The sequence below is a fragment of the Lethenteron reissneri genome, chromosome 44 (assembly GCF_015708825.2).
Source record: "Lethenteron reissneri isolate LAM-NWPU_2019-01 chromosome 44, ASM1570882v1, whole genome shotgun sequence".
NCBI classification, from domain to species: Eukaryota; Metazoa; Chordata; class Hyperoartia; order Petromyzontiformes; family Petromyzontidae; genus Lethenteron; species Lethenteron reissneri.
Window position 1 is genome coordinate 12,787,683 of NC_083822.1, and position 14,455 is coordinate 12,802,137.

General features: G+C 48.0%; 1 protein-coding gene across 2 annotated transcripts in view; it reads left to right on the top strand.

Annotated features, from left to right (window-relative positions):
- The window catches only part of LOC133353433 (inactive rhomboid protein 1-like), a 45,267-nt gene that overhangs the window by 20,852 nt on the left and 9,960 nt on the right, over positions 1 to 14,455 (top strand). The window contains exons 2-8 of one of the 2 annotated variants that reach the window (XM_061569695.1): positions 2,830 to 2,982; positions 5,343 to 5,473; positions 6,682 to 6,807; positions 11,588 to 11,789; positions 12,231 to 12,434; positions 13,402 to 13,530; positions 14,048 to 14,235. In XM_061569695.1, the coding sequence (XP_061425679.1) occupies positions 2,854 to 2,982; positions 5,343 to 5,473; positions 6,682 to 6,807; positions 11,588 to 11,789; positions 12,231 to 12,434; positions 13,402 to 13,530; positions 14,048 to 14,235 (1,109 nt within the window). In that variant the 5' untranslated portion in view covers positions 2,830 to 2,853. The remainder of the gene's footprint in view (positions 1 to 2,829; positions 2,983 to 5,342; positions 5,474 to 6,681; positions 6,808 to 11,587; positions 11,790 to 12,230; positions 12,435 to 13,401; positions 13,531 to 14,047; positions 14,236 to 14,455) is intronic. The other variant, XM_061569696.1, reaches the window with a different exon arrangement.

The following is a 14,455-nucleotide window of genomic DNA, read 5'->3' on the forward strand; positions in this document are numbered from 1 at the left end:
TGGTGTGGTCTGGGACTGTTGTTGTTGTTGTTTTGTCGATTTGCCCCAACCCTTGCATTCGGTGTCGACAAATCGCCAGGAATGTATGCACGTGTGCAGTTTGTAGTCGTGTACTTGATTTCTGTTTAACGACTCGCTTACATTTCTCTATCTTGCGCTCGTGCCGTCTTTGACATATCGCTTGCTGATGTAACCCGGTGACCCCGTGACCCCGTGCCCCGACCGGACATCGTGAAAAAGAGCTTCACAGCTCATCGGATTCCTCCTGCAGTCTCAATAAAGATTGCGACTCCGTCCACATTCTGTTGTTACACCCGTGGTCACACGCGCCGTATGCAACTATCGGCAACTTGCTGCTGCTGCCACCTAGTTGCATGCAACACGCCTGACCACGGGCATGCCGGAATGTGGAGATACTCTTTATTACGACTGGAAAAAAAACGGAGTGTAAAGTGGTGCACTCTGGAACTACGGCGTTCTGACCTCGCTCGTCTCGGCAGATGTTTGAATGCGTGTATAACCCTTTTTCCGTTGTATGCCGGAGTGGATCCATGCATTTACATGTGGGAACGTTGAACTGAAACGTTAAAACAATGCCGGCTCTGCTCAAAGCGTTACCATGTTTACGCCCAGAAATTAGACAAACAATTCCGACACAAAGGCACGACGAACAATTGCTCTTGCCAGTCTGCTATTGCTCAAAAACAAAAACTTAATCTGTTGAGGCTGCACGTACGTGGCGGACATTATTGTGAAATTGCTCCGAATCGACAGAGCGTCCGCAGACACAAACACTCGACCCATTGGCAGAAGCGTCTGTGGGGCCGTGCAGCACAATAAGTCTGGATTACGCACGTACACAAAGGGTCATTGTTTGTAGGAGGTATGATTCACAGCTTGGCAAAATAAAACAAGAAATATGTTTGAGAGAGAGAGAGAAAAAGCAAGCAGCTTGTCCAAATATTGAAGTAGCAAATATAATAGCTGCGGTCTTTGTGTTCACGTGACACGGGTCACCAACTTCGTTGCCTGCTGCTATGTTCATCGTGTTAATGGAAAGTGCGTGTGCACGTGTAAAGGACGGTTGAAATGCATCGAAAGGTTAGCGCGCCGCCTTTCTCATATGAGCACTAATGTGTATTTGCAGGTAGCCCGGAGACAATTCCACATTTCCATGGTATTGACCAGTCTTTCCTGTAGGATGTCTGCTCTTGACTTCCCACAAGGTGCAGCCCTGCAATTGCTTATTCATAGTAAATGCTGACGGAAGGGCCTCTACTGCACGGAGCTCGAGAGAACTTCTCTCGAGGGTGTATTTGGCCTACTCCTCCACGCTGGCCAGATGTCTTGGAAAAGTTGGGAGCAGTCCCACTGGACGTCACCACGCGTGCGCTATCAGTCCGAATTAGAATCTTTCTTGGAGAAATCCGATGAGCTATGAAGCTCTTTTTTACATTTGTCCGATAGAAATCAAATGTGGTGTGCCCACTTATACTGCTGGGTAGACAGAGGTGGGGATGGGGGATTTAAGAAACGTATCCGTCCGACACGTACGCTGTCACGACCGATATTATCTATGAGGGTTGTTTTGGGTTAGTTCGCAGAAATATACATATGTCGTTAAACCCGCCACTAGCCGACACAGCCAATTAGTAAGATTTGTCACGTTAACAGAGCACGGCAATTCGTTACTAGTTCGGCACACCGGTGAAATGGACAGTAAACACACACGGCATTTACCATTCAACTCCAACGTTTTGCCAGTAATTACAACCAGCCTCATCAAGCGACAGCCAGAGTTGTCGACGCTGAGGCCGCTTGTACCCGTTGGTTCCAGTGGCGAGCCAGGAGAAACTAGGAGAGTGCGCTCACCACAACACCCGCCACCCCTCTCTTGATTGACCCTCGGCAAAAAACCACGAGCCGAGTCACATCCCAACAACGACTTAAAAGTTGCAACACTTTGGTCGTGCGTGACGCACGCCAACCCCGCTCGGTGCAATTACCAATGCCGTCTTTGTGGCGTTCACTGCCTTGCGTGACGCATGCTGTTTTGGCGGTCGAACGCCGACTGCTCATCTCCGGATTGCCGCCCACCACCGGTGCCCAAATGACTGCCGACACCCGACCGCCACCTTGCGTGCAGTCACTTATCATCGCCCTGGCGTTCACTTTATCGGCGTCTGTTTAGGCACACCCAGAGTGGTGGACGTAGACACGCTGGTGTCCTGCTACGATTCGTGTTGGGCCTTGCAAGCCCGTGTTAACTGCCGGTTACCCTCAGAAACCCCGGTGTTGCTTCAGGTTGAAACGTTACAAAAAGGGCCGGTTAACGTGTTTTGGCATTCGGAAAAGTGCCGGTATATCATATCTTCATTTACCGTCACATTTCTACCGCTGGTTCGTCTTGTTTTACTTTATCACAATAACAACACGATGTACTGAAACGCTCATACATAGATGACCTTTATAACAAGGTTCGGGTCCACTCAGACCAAAATTCGCTTTTAAGAAAGACATGTTTATAGATAGGAAACAGTAATTCTCAGTGTATTAACAAAACACTCTTTGACATTTTCTAGTCAACCTCCACTACTCATAGTGGGGGGGGGGGGGGGCTTTATCCAGCAGTCCATTAACAAAGGTTCACAAATTATGACATTCATCTCGTGTTTATATATTTTTTTATTATCATATAACCGACTTGTTTTAACCGGATGTGCGCACGTGATCCGTTTTAAATTGCTTCGATTGCAACGCTCTTTGTTCATCGACCGTGTCATTTGTCAATTCTGTCTCTGTCTCTCTGTCACACACCTCCTCCCTTAGTCTGCCGATGCCCACGGCGCAAGCATGGCGGACTCGCTCGGCGCGAACGTCAGCAACCTTCAGAAGAAGAAGCCATCATGGCTCACCCTGAAAATCCCTGCGACGCAAGCGGACGCGGCACCGGCGACACTCCAGGAACCCGGCTCGGGCCAGGTCAGCTACGCAGCAAGCGGTTCTGAGGCGGGGGGGGAATTCCTCTAGACCAGTGGTTCCTTCTTAACCTGGGGTGCACACTGCACCCCCTGGAGGTGCCAGATGCCCTTTCTGGGGGTTGTGAGACATGGCCAGATTTTTTCAGATGGTAAATAATTGAAAACAAAAATTAGGCACGGGCTCGTAAGTAACAACTTACTTTTCGATTTAAAGCTTTCGTTACTGCAGGGATTCATCTTCTTGGTTCTTTCGGTAAAGTCACGTAGAAGGGAAATAATAAAATAAAATAAAAATATAAAAAATTTCTTGTATTATGTTTTATTTTTATTATTTTATTATTTCCCTTCTACGTGACTTTACCGAAAGAACCAATAAGATGAACAACTTACTTTGTTTCATCAAACCCTATGTGTTTATGAACATTATATATCTTTTTACAATTGAGAACCAAAGTGGTGCAAGGTTGCAGTGAAGGCCAAGAACCGCTGCTCGAGAGCCTTGCTGCTCGACCAAGAGGCCGACTTGCGTTTCACATTTCTCAATTAAAAACATTCTGTGCACGTTTGTAAAATCCCTGCCCCCATCGCCCCCGGTCCCACCTGTTCCACCCAGCGGTGTAAATGGGTTGTCACCACAGTGGGGCGATGGGCAAGTCGCGTACGGTGGGGTAAAGTGTGGGTACTCCCCTCTCATTCAATGCGTATTGTTGACAGAGTGGGCCAAAATGCCCTCTAGAGAATGTTTTTTCGACTTCCTGTAGTTATACAAGCTCTTCTGCCAGCAGTGCTAGGAACACGTAATTTCAGAGCTGCACCTTTACTTGGAAGTACATTCATAGTCATACTTAAAACTAAACAATTTTTTTTATTTTACCAGGTAGCACCCACTGAGCTGTCTCGCTCTTTTTCAGAAGTGACCTGACCACAAATGATAGCTCAACGGAGTGTCATATCACGTGGAAATGATTAGCAGCCAAATACTCTTAAACGCATGCTGATTCTAAATGTGGAGGGAAAAACCGGAGGACCCGGAGAAAAATCCACACAATTACGGGGAAAGAGAGACACGCAAACTCCAAATATACAGCGTGCATCAGGATCGGGATCGGACCCACGAACCTCCGGTATACCAGGCGAGGTAGTTAACATCTCATCGCCACCGTGACGAGACGTTGCCAGTTATTTACTCGGGACAGCCTTCCCGAGTCTCAGCAACACCTTGTTTCACGAGGGTCCTGCGTGCACGAGCACATTTAGCCAATGCTATTCAGCAGTGTCTGGTCAAATGCACGAGACTTTGAGTTGCTGGAGAATGCTAGAAAGTTGACAGTTGGTCACCTGCAGGGGACGCGGGAAATCTTGCCACTCCTGCTGGCCTTGTATAAATCTGAGTTACTTTTAAGCTATATTTTATTTTATTCAAAGCTATTTATACACTTCCACTTATTACATTTTTAGCTAATGTAGTCAATGATTTTTAAAATGTATTTATAATATTATGCTGAGTGTATGCTGCTGCTGTGTCCTGGACAGCGCTTTGAGATACTTAATGAAAAGCGCTATATAAATGGAATTATTATTATTATTACAAAGCATACAAGGGGGTTATATAGCAGCCAGTACTGGCTGCTTCACAGAACCCACACCTTCAAAAACCTGGCAAGCCCTGGTGGTGGTCACCCCTCAAAGTACTAACCAGGTTTCAAACCTGCTTTGGCTTCTGGAGATCTGAAGAGATCGGGGCACATTTAGGTAAGAGTGGCCGTCGGCGCGCAGTGCCCCTGCTACAAGAAGGCCACGGTCAAGTCAACGGACGTCACATGGCTTGGGTGGTTTTATGAAAATGCTCGCAATTACTAAAGAGTAAGAATGCTTAACAGTGTGTGTAAATGTACACATGACTCAAGCGCAAAAAAAACGCACGTTTGCAAATGACAATTTGGGGGTATAAATTTACTTTACGCACAATAACATGTTTGTTTTGGAATCATATTTGGACAAATCGTTGAGACACCGATTAATTTATTGATGGATTAATGACAGCCGCACTAATCGAAGGTGCGGGGGAAGGACAACAAACCAAACACAAAAAGCAGGTCTAAAGAAATTCGTTTTCAATCTAGATGATTGCATAGTGCATAGCTCCAGTGGCTTCCTAATATCGGTAGCAAGAGCGTTCCAGACGGTCGCAGAAGCGCATCTGAAAGCGAGCGATGCGGCGACGGCCGTCTTGTTCGAGGAGCTGGCTCAAAAGCTGCCGCTGCGGGGACGGATGCGGAGCCAACGCGATGGACGCGATGTGAGATCGGTGGATGTGCTTGCCGTTGTCGTTGGGCGACGACGATTACTGTCTGTTCACAGCCCTCGGGCGCGCGGCCCGTGTACCGCTGGAGCGTCAGCATGCCCGTGGAGTCGCACGGACCGCCCACCGGCACGGAGATGGGGAAACCCTCCTTCCAGCGGCAGGGCTCTGTGGCTCAATCAATCCGACGGTAAAAAAACAATAACTCGCCCAACGTCCATTTTTCAGCAACGCTCTCCATGCATCATGCCCGAGTGGAGGGCGCCGCCATTGCACACCACGACTGCAGTGCAACTCTTTATGGACACACGCTTTCACCACATTTGGACATCGCTTTAAATCCTGAAAATCATTAAACTGAACAAATGCTTGGGGTTTTGCTTTTAGTAAGTCATGCAGTAAAGAGTTAAAATGTATGGGCCTGATTATTTATTTATACATCTCTGTGAGTGATGCTGCGCGTATTCTCTGTACAGTATAGTCTTATGCGTTTGGTTCATCGCGGAAGCTGTACTAAAAGCAAATAGTCTGCTGTGCATGCCGTATGATAAACACCGAAGCAATTACTCTCCTGTACACATGCTGAGCAAACACACACCGTATACGCTTTAGTTTCTAAATAACCCAGTGCTCGATATTTTTAAAGACAGCGGTAACTTTTTACAGCCATTGTTAGAGATTCGGTTCTAAGTGATTTAGCCATTCAATTGCTTTGAGAGTTTTCAAGGCACTAATTTCCACACTAAAACACACACAAACACTGCAGTATACACATGAAGTGTTGGAGAAATATCGATTCGTCTTACCGTTAACCCCACCCTGCACCCCAGCTATTGTATGGCCTGCTGAGACAAGGGTCAGGATTTGAAGCGATTAAACTGAACTCAACTATTTTTATTGCACCAGGTAAGTCACACTGAACTATCGAGCTCTTTTTTTCAGAAGCGCAAAAAGGAGTTGCTTATCATCACGTGGCAATGTATAGCAGCCAAATACTCAAGCATAGGTGGTCTGGTTTTTACGGTCTTGCTTTGATTGTTCGTTGGGGTTTTTTTCCCATCTTGTTTATAAAGTCTTGCGCGACCTGTTAACCGAATCATAAGTTACCAATATCATTTCCGTCTAACTCTCAGTGCATAATCAATTCTCGCACACTGTTAAATGTAGACGTCGTTATGTGCCCAATACCTGTTGTAATATGTCCAACCCTTCGGTACATATCTTGTACAACAAAATGGGGGGAAAAAAACATCTATTTCTTTACCTCCTTAATATTGTGACTCCTTTTGTATGGTGGGTTTGCTAAACTATTTGATCAAAATCTGTTCTTCCTCCCGCTCCTCTCCGTGTCCTGGTGCTACGGTCCCTGTCTTCCCTTCCGTGCTTCCGTTGTCCCAGCTTCACATTTTCCAAGAACCCTCCTCGTAACCGGGTTCAGTCGGTGCTTGAGAGGGGCCAGTTTGCCAACAGGCGTGTGGCACCCCATCCCAAGCGAGCCTCCACCCGATCACGGGACATGGTCAGGTATCTGTCTACCTTCGCGATTTCCTCTGCTCCGTTTTTTTCTTCACGCTCGGCCTCAAGTGTGATCGTATGGACCGATTAATTGCACACTTGCTGTATTGCTGACTTTGTAATCTATGACATGTGACATATTGCTTGACGTTGAGAAGTGTTGTTTTTTTCTAAGCACTCAAGAATACATTATTTGTAGACGCTGCGTTGGCAGTCATGCACAAATAATTCATCCGCTAAGAAGAAGGGCCATTTCCCGAAACGTCGTTTATTATGCCGTTCCTTCCGAAGGCAGTGTTATTGACAAATTCGTTGGGTTCTTTGTCACTGCAGATTATTCTCGTAAAAAAACCTGTTGATCACTCGTCACAGAGCATGACGAGAAGCACGAGAGCTGTGGCATGTCACCATTCCTCCACACTGCTTTGCTGAGCTTAGTTTTTGTAAGTTTTAATCCCCCTTATGAAACTGAAATTTTCTTAAAACCGAATGCCTTTTGTTACATGATGCACATCCAATAAAAAAAAATTTAAAACTAGATTCAAAGCTTTCGTGACTGCAGGAATTACTTTTTGGTTATTTCGGTAAAGTCATGTAGATTTTATTTTTCTACCTGAGTTTACCGAAAGAACCAAAGAGTAAAAAAAACGTAGTTTCCACATCAACGCAATTCAGCCAACTTATATTATTTGAGGATTCCTACCGCATCGTTTAGGTGGCAAACCACCGACTGACAATGCGTTCAGTTTGAAAAGGACCTCACGATATTTTACAATGTTTAATTCAGCATTGTGCACACTTTAAGAGCACCTGTCCACCGAAGCGTAGGTACTATAGAGGTGCGCTTCACGTGCCAGCCCCATAGCGTGGGGGAGCAGAGCCCCTGCCCGCCCCCCTCCACCACCCTTTCTTATTTTTCTCGTAAGTTTGCCCAACAAGGCCACTTCTTCAGGGTTGCGTCGGGCCCGAGAGAACACTGCGGTGTCACCGACGACGGGAGTTCGCTTGTCGTCTCGAGCAGCCCACATTGTGCCGCTCACTAAACTGGCGAGCCCCAAGGGTGGCAGATTTTGGGTGAGCGTTCAAAGTTTGGCGGATTACCCAGATCAGCGTCTTGCAGCTTAGTGGTGCGCACGACAAGGCCACGTGAGGCAGAGAGCGGGGACGAAACGACACGCTTGCACAACGGCAATATATACGGGCACCCTCTGGAGGTAGAACCTGCTAGACTGCCTTTGAAAGCGCGTCTTGTTTTTTCTAATTGTCCCATGAAAAAAAAACTGCGTTCAAGAGCTGCTGTGGGCTTTGACAATAGGCAAATTTTTTTTCATCCTCTTGTCAGAGTCCGGGTAGGGTTTCCATCCTCGCTGTATACACGCGCGAACGCACGCACGCACACACACACACACTTGCGCGCGCTCGCACGCGCTCGCACACAGACCCACACGCGCATCCAATTGCTCCTGCAGCTTTTATCACTTCCCCGACGGCACTTGAAACAAATATAAATGCTAAATTTAGTCAAAGTCGTGCGTTTTTTTCACGGACTATTGACGCCGACTCCACACGCAGTGACAAGGTAGGCGGTTTTTAGTTTTACGTTTGTTGAGTCATGGTTTTCCGATACACCACGCTATTTTAATGCATGTCACTTGGTATCAATATAGCAAGTAACCGTTTTTTCGTATCCACTTATCCTACTTGTAATACATTTGACAGCGTCTTGTCATCTTTACTTTAGATTAACGAACCATTTTTTTATGATTATACATTTAAAAATGTGTTATGTGCCATTCACATAGTGCACGAGATGGGTGTAAACGTGACACGCCAACCAATGCCAAATTCGTACATATAATATCTTATAATATTTACAGCGCCAGTATGGTCCACCACTGCACACAGAGCAGCAGTTAAATCAAGTGCAAGTAGCTGCGACTTATCAAGCAATACTGAAAAGCGCCAGAAACATTCAGAGTCAATTCCCGATGCCAGTGGTGGCTGACATACGAATGCTGGGCGGAATCCCTGGCTTGTAGCCGTAGCGTGTTGCAAACCACAAGCACGCACGCTTATCGTGACAGCCGAAGAAAGGAGAGGGGAGGGGGCGACTGAAGTTACTAAACTGTGATGGTGTACTCCAGGAGGAATGTGTGGTATGGGTACCTTTGAGGATAAAAGCAAACAAGTTAATCGACTGCCTGCACAAACTACAGGCTTTAATGTCAAAGCTTTAACGCAGGTTGACCGCACATGCACTTTGATGTACTGCAGCCGTGTGATGCGCACGGTAAATAACACTCACCTGGTCAATAAGATTGGGGGGGGGGGGTTTATTTACTGTGCTTAGCTGCTATGGAAACACCGGAATCGGCTTTGAGGATGCAGAAGAAATTGGTTGGGAGAAAAAAACTCAATTCGGGTTGAGAATCTCCACCGGCGTGGAAGGTCTCGCTGGCCGTTCGCCTTTGAGGAGCGCCGCGCGCCTCGCCTCGTACGAGGAGCTTCCTCGCGCCAAGGGAGAGCGGAACCGCGAGACCGCGTGCGCGCTCTTGCGCCGTTCTTGTCAACGCCACACCGAGAACAGCATTGTTCGCGATGCCGATGCTCTATTGAGGTCGACAGCGTGCAACATAACACTTCCCGACTGGTAAGTCTACCTTTTTTACATTCGTATTGGCATTTATTGCACGTTTGTACGTGTCTATTTATGAACATATATATTCGGGGGGGGGGAGTGGTGGTGCGGCGGTTAGCGCGCTGCGCTACGAACCTGGCGAGCCGGTCGATTCCCGCTCACGGCCAACGCCAGCGACGATTGTCTGAACCGGTCCTGGGCCTCCCCTAGGTCGACTCAAATGAGTAGCTGGTGCGGTGTGTCAACATCTCCACTAGGGAGACAAAGGCAGCCGGGCGTGGCGCTGCCACCCACCTCCCTCAGGCGTCATAGATGCTCGCTCACAGCACTTGCCCCAACAGTATTCATTATATTGGCACAAAGTAAGAATTGCTTTTGTATTATAGTATTTAGTCAAGATGGTGTCAAAGCGTTTTGTGGAATTAGATTATAAGTATGATAGATATTCTTTGGGTCTTTTGGTAAAGTCACGTAGATAGGTTCAAAGAAAATAACAAAAAATAACAAAAACCTACGACGTTTCGATCGCAACACAAGCGTTCGAACGCTTGTGTTGCGATCGAAACGTAGTTTTTTTTTTATTCTTTTTTTAACCTATCTACGTGACTTTACCGAAAGACTCAAAGAATATGAATTCTTGCAGTCACGAAAGCTTTAAGTCAAGTATGATAGATCTTAATAAAAATGACAGAACTTAAAATTATCGAAATATTGTATTGCCTCATATCAGATTTCTCATTGCAAGTGCTTATCGTGTGATCTTGAATATCTAACAAATCGTACAGTTATTTTTTTTATGTTACCAAAAAATCCCCAACTAGAATATACAATACATAATAAACTGCCAAGACAAGCAATAGACACATTTAAGAAAGATTACAGTGTGCTCTGCACTGTGGTTGGGAGATGGCTATTGATAAATGTATCGATGGCGACTAAAAGGTGAAACGTTAGACCAAGCAGAATTGAAAAACCAGGCTGCTCATGTCAAGTTACTCTTGTGATAAACCATTACAAACTGATGAAACACACAGTCATTGTTATTACATTTTAAACGGTAGCATTCTAACAATATTATTGAGAAGTTGTATTTATACATTCTACAGCTACCTACTTGACAACAAAAATGAGTCGACTTATTAACCTGACCTTTTCCAAGTAAATTGCCCCCCTCTCATAACGACACGACTACAATGTTCAACAGATCCCAGCAATTGGAGGCACACAATTGTTGAACCCAGACTCCTGGTTAAACGTCTGTGTGAGCGTGCACATGCACGGGGAGTGGCAGTCTAGTGGTTGGCGCACTGCGCTACGATTAACTGGTCCTGGGCTTCCCCTAGGTCAGCTTAGCCTAAACTGGGTACCTGGTGCGGTGCGCTTACCAGCAGTAGGAAGGCGGCCGGGGGTGGTGCTGCCCAACACCACAGCCTAGCACTCTCCCCAACAGTCTGGAGGCTATATGGAGCATCTTTTCCCATACTCTTCGGTTCTTTCGGTAAAGTCACGTAGGTATAAAATAAAACAATAAATCACGACGTTTCGGGCGCAACACAAGCGTCCGTCATCAGGTGGGAAAGCATGGTCTGCTGCTGAGGCAGACTGTTTTTAAAAGGTTTGAAATGGGTGTAGCCCAAGGGTCATAAAGAAGTGGCCGGGGCTAGTGATGTTCATGTGAGAAATTAGCATGTAACTGTAAGATAGGAGAGCGGCCTATTGCTTTACAATCGACTGCCACAAGAGGTTTTTTGGATTAGATCGCGTCAATATAAATGTGTCGTTAAACCCGTCACCACTCGACACAGCTAATGAGTAAGGTTTGTCACGTAAATGAACCATATCAATCCATTACTAGCCCAGCACACCGGTGTGTTGGAGAGTAAACTCACATGCCGGTAATTAGAACAACCAGCCTCATCAGGCGACAGCCAGAATTGCGGAGAATTCCTCCTGGTTTTTTTCTCGTCTTAAAGAGGAGTGGGTAAATGTGGATATCGTGGATCATATTTGGCCACGAAAGCTTACGTGTTAAAAATCGCGTGCCACAATTCCGCGAAACGCAACGGTGCCTGGCTTGGGTCGAGGCTGCACGACTCAAAGACACCCCCCCACCCCACGCCCGCTCATCGGACCTGTCGCATGCACCCCCAGGGGCACGGCCGAGTGGTTTGGCGTGGGCCGCGACTGCGAGGCCGAGCAGCAGCGATGGCAGAGACGCACGCGCAGGCACTGCAGCCTGCACCTGGGCAAGCTTAAGCCGCAGTACCTGCGCGAGATGGAAATGCCCAGCCAGGACACCATCTCCCAAGCCAGCAATGAGACGCCGCAGCCCTTCTACCTCGGCATGCAGAGGGTAACTGTCGGTCGGCGCGCGGTAACTATTTAAAAAACAAGTCCCCAAGTTTTTGCCGTGTGTGCCAAAAACAGCCGGCGTTCGTGCGGATTTATGAAGCCTTCAACGTCACCATGTTCTCGGTTGTTAAATGACCCGAGGAAGAAAGAAAAAAAATCACTCGTGCGCTGCCTATAAAAATGGGTTGCGGAAATTAAAGGGACAAATGCACCAGCGCGTTTGGCCATCGCGCTACGCAGGTGCGAACTGTGCGGCGACACTGGACACGGTCTGTGAAAAAAAACACTCGCAGCGCAGCCACGTTGACAAACAGCCAAGTTCGCAATCCTCCTTAATTATGGCACTGTCGCCATATTTTTTGATAGATTGGTTTATTTTTGTTGCGGGTGGGGGTGGCGGGGGGGGTGAGTTATATATTTTTTTGTTCTTCACCGCCGGCAGATCTATGACCCACTGGCACGTGGACGAGCTTACAGGGCCACGGACGACTTCTACGATGGAGTCAGCGTCCCGCGCACGCCGATCACGCCCGGCGCCGCCTCGATCTCCTCCTTCACCAGCTCTGTCGTCGGCCGCTCCTACGTGCGCCGCAAGCGGCAGTCGGTCGCCAAGATGAGCATCCGCGCCGCCACCGCCCTGGTCAAGGTGAGCGCCGGGTCGTTGCCCCCCCCCCCCTCCCAACCACAGAAAATCCACGTCCGCAAAAAATACCACGAGGTGGCACGCAGCTCCGGTTGCGCGTGCAAGTCGCAGCTTCCCGAGCGCAGTCAAACCAATCGTTGTGATGTCGGTTTACAAGAGAAGGCTATCGGAGAGGGTTTTTGTACGCGAGAATGTAAAATTAGATGCCTGGAATTTTACGTGGCCAGCAACAGTCGGGACTGCTGGAGGTGTAAACGTCACGGTGATCTCCTGCTGCTCCTCAAATGAGCATTGAGGCGGTGCCCATCTCCCATCTACAGCCCCGAGCCAGTGGTGGGAAATTCCACATTCCTATGGCGGGGGGCGAGATCAGAGTTAATATGTTGAGAGGAATAGCTAAGAGTTAATACTGTACATTTATGTATTTACTGCAACCTGGGAGAAATGTAAGACTTGCGTGCCAGCTCTAGTAGTGCTTGTTCAGTGGCTTTGCTTGAGGGATTGGTTTGCGATCGGATGGCTCCTTCGTCGCTGCAGTTATCGGCCACGAACATTTTCAAAGCACGCCCTGAACTCTGAACAAGAACGGATCAAGCCACCCTGGCATTGACAAAAGTGACGCTTGGATTGAAAATGAAAAAACCAGCGGTGATCGTAGGCCTGGGAGTGAGCAGGTTACAGGGATTCTTCAGCAACGCAGAATTTTTAGATAGCAAATGTATTTTGACACGGAGGCATCAATGGAATGACTAACGTGCGCGGAAAAACGTACCACCAAAGAGACGGAGCTATGGAATCGGCTCGTGCGCAGGTGCCAAGTGGCTTTTTATTATTTCGTAGGATTGTGGGAGAGGACGGCGGACTGGGGAGGCCGTCAATGCGCACACCGAATTGTCCACGGGCCGGTGACGGCGACGGAGCGTTTTGACGCTTTACGAACACTGCAATGTAGTGCGACCTCTCTTTCCAGAGACGATCAATCAGAGAGGGAACCTTGAGGCTGGGACCAATGCAGCGCTGCAGCTTCGTGCCCACGAGCTTCATGGACGACGACACTCTGGAGCACGTCGAGGAGCTGGATACCTCCTTCTTTAACAGAGTGAGTTGCAACCCCCTTGCACAGAGAGCCCCGTGGCTCCACTTGGCTTTGGCTGGTGCACACAGCCGGGTCTATTTGACTAATGCACTCAGCAGTATATTGTTAATGGATTTGTCTAATGGCATGTGTCATTTTGTGCGCTGGCCAGTGAAGTGCGAAGCATTTGTTGGACAATGACATCGTTGATTATTCTTTATTCTTTTTACAAAATAGTAAAATGCTGCTGTAGTGACAAATGGAATAAAAAACATTTAACTTTTTGATCAATACTGCTACACTGCGTGATGACAAAATAGCGGTTGTTTTTATCGTTGGACTTCATGAAAATGAAAAATAAAACCGCCTTTAAAAGCGTGCGCGAGCAAGGCACAATGTCGATGGGGAGTCGTGTACCGATCCACTTAAGAAAATAGCTTGTCACAATCTCCGGAGGACAATGGCGCCGTCGACACAATGGCACCCCTCGTGACGTTCCTCTTGCCCGTCGCCGCCGCCGCTATCGACGGCACACTCCCAGGAAGCCGCCGTGCCGGAGGAGACGTCTGCCTACCTGGACGAGGTGTTTGAGTCGATCCCGGAGGCGGCCGTCTCAGCGGAGGACAAGGAGAAGGAGGAGGAGGAGGCGTCGCCCCCCCGGCCGGAGCCGCCCGACCTCTCGGGGATGCCCCTGCAGCGCGATGCGCTGGAGATGGCGCACTGCTTGCTGTGAGTCCCAACACGCTCACACACAGACACACACACCTGTACATACCACTCACACACCCCTGTACATACCACTCACACACACACACACCTGTACATACCACTCACACACCCCTGTACATACCACTCACACACACCTGTACATACCACTCACACACACACAGACACACACAGACACACACACCTGTACATACCACTTACACAGACACACAGACACACACAG